Source organism: Etheostoma cragini, chromosome 23, assembly GCF_013103735.1.
Source record: "Etheostoma cragini isolate CJK2018 chromosome 23, CSU_Ecrag_1.0, whole genome shotgun sequence".
Taxonomy (NCBI): Eukaryota; Metazoa; Chordata; class Actinopteri; order Perciformes; family Percidae; genus Etheostoma; species Etheostoma cragini.
The window spans coordinates 301893-302719 of NC_048429.1; the positions used below are offsets into that span (position 1 = coordinate 301893).

General features: G+C 48.5%; 1 protein-coding gene across 1 annotated transcript in view; it reads right to left on the reverse strand.

Annotated features, from left to right (window-relative positions):
• Nucleotides 1-156: 156 nt before the first annotated feature.
• Nucleotides 157-827, reverse strand: part of fbxo7 (F-box protein 7) — a 1307-nt gene continuing 636 nt past the window's right edge. The window contains exon 3 of the mRNA XM_034863145.1: nt 157-410. Coding sequence (XP_034719036.1) covers nt 172-410 — 239 coding nt within the window. The 3' untranslated portion in view covers nt 157-171. The remainder of the gene's footprint in view (nt 411-827) is intronic.

The following is an 827-nucleotide window of genomic DNA, read 5'->3' on the forward strand; positions in this document are numbered from 1 at the left end:
AAGGAACTTACTCTGTAACTAAAAGGTCTATCTCTGTAGGGATCCATCCCATAATGTTGTCAGAGATATTAGGATATGATACTACTACTCAGAGGAAGTGTTGAGGTAGGCTGCCGGTGAGAGCGGGGGAAAATAGGGTCCTGGGTTAAAAAATACCAACGTTACATTTAGTCACACATGCAGCCAGTCGACCAGAAGACAAACTGTGTCCATAAAACCCTGATTTGTCTCACCTGAGAAGTCGCGCAGGTACAGGTGTCTCCACAGCGTGGAGTCGGCCGTGCAGCAGCTGAAGTGTCTGCAGCAGGAGGACAGTCTCACCACGGAGCGGACGTCCAGCAGCCGGAGGACCCGCAGGAGCAGCTCCGGGGGGAGGGCCGCCAGACCGAACGCCACGGGCAGCGCCATCGCTGGGAACGGTGACATCACAGGCACGTCACAGTGACATCACAGGCACGTCACAGTGACATTACAGGCACGTCACAGTGACATCACAGGCACGTCACAGTGACATCACAGGCACGTCACAGTGACATCACAGTCACAACACAATGACATCACAGTGACATCACAGTGACATCACAATCAGCAGTAACTAGGAACTAGGTACATTTACTCCAGGACTGTACTTCAGTCCAGATGTTTGAGGTACTTGTACTTCTTCTACTCCCCTACATTTCAGAGAGAAATATTCTACTTTTTACTTTACTACATCTGAGAGCTTTAGTTACTAGTTACTTATTATTATTATTAGAAAAATATATAATAATGGAAAGCTGCGGTGTGCAGACACACACACACACACACACACACACACAGACACACAC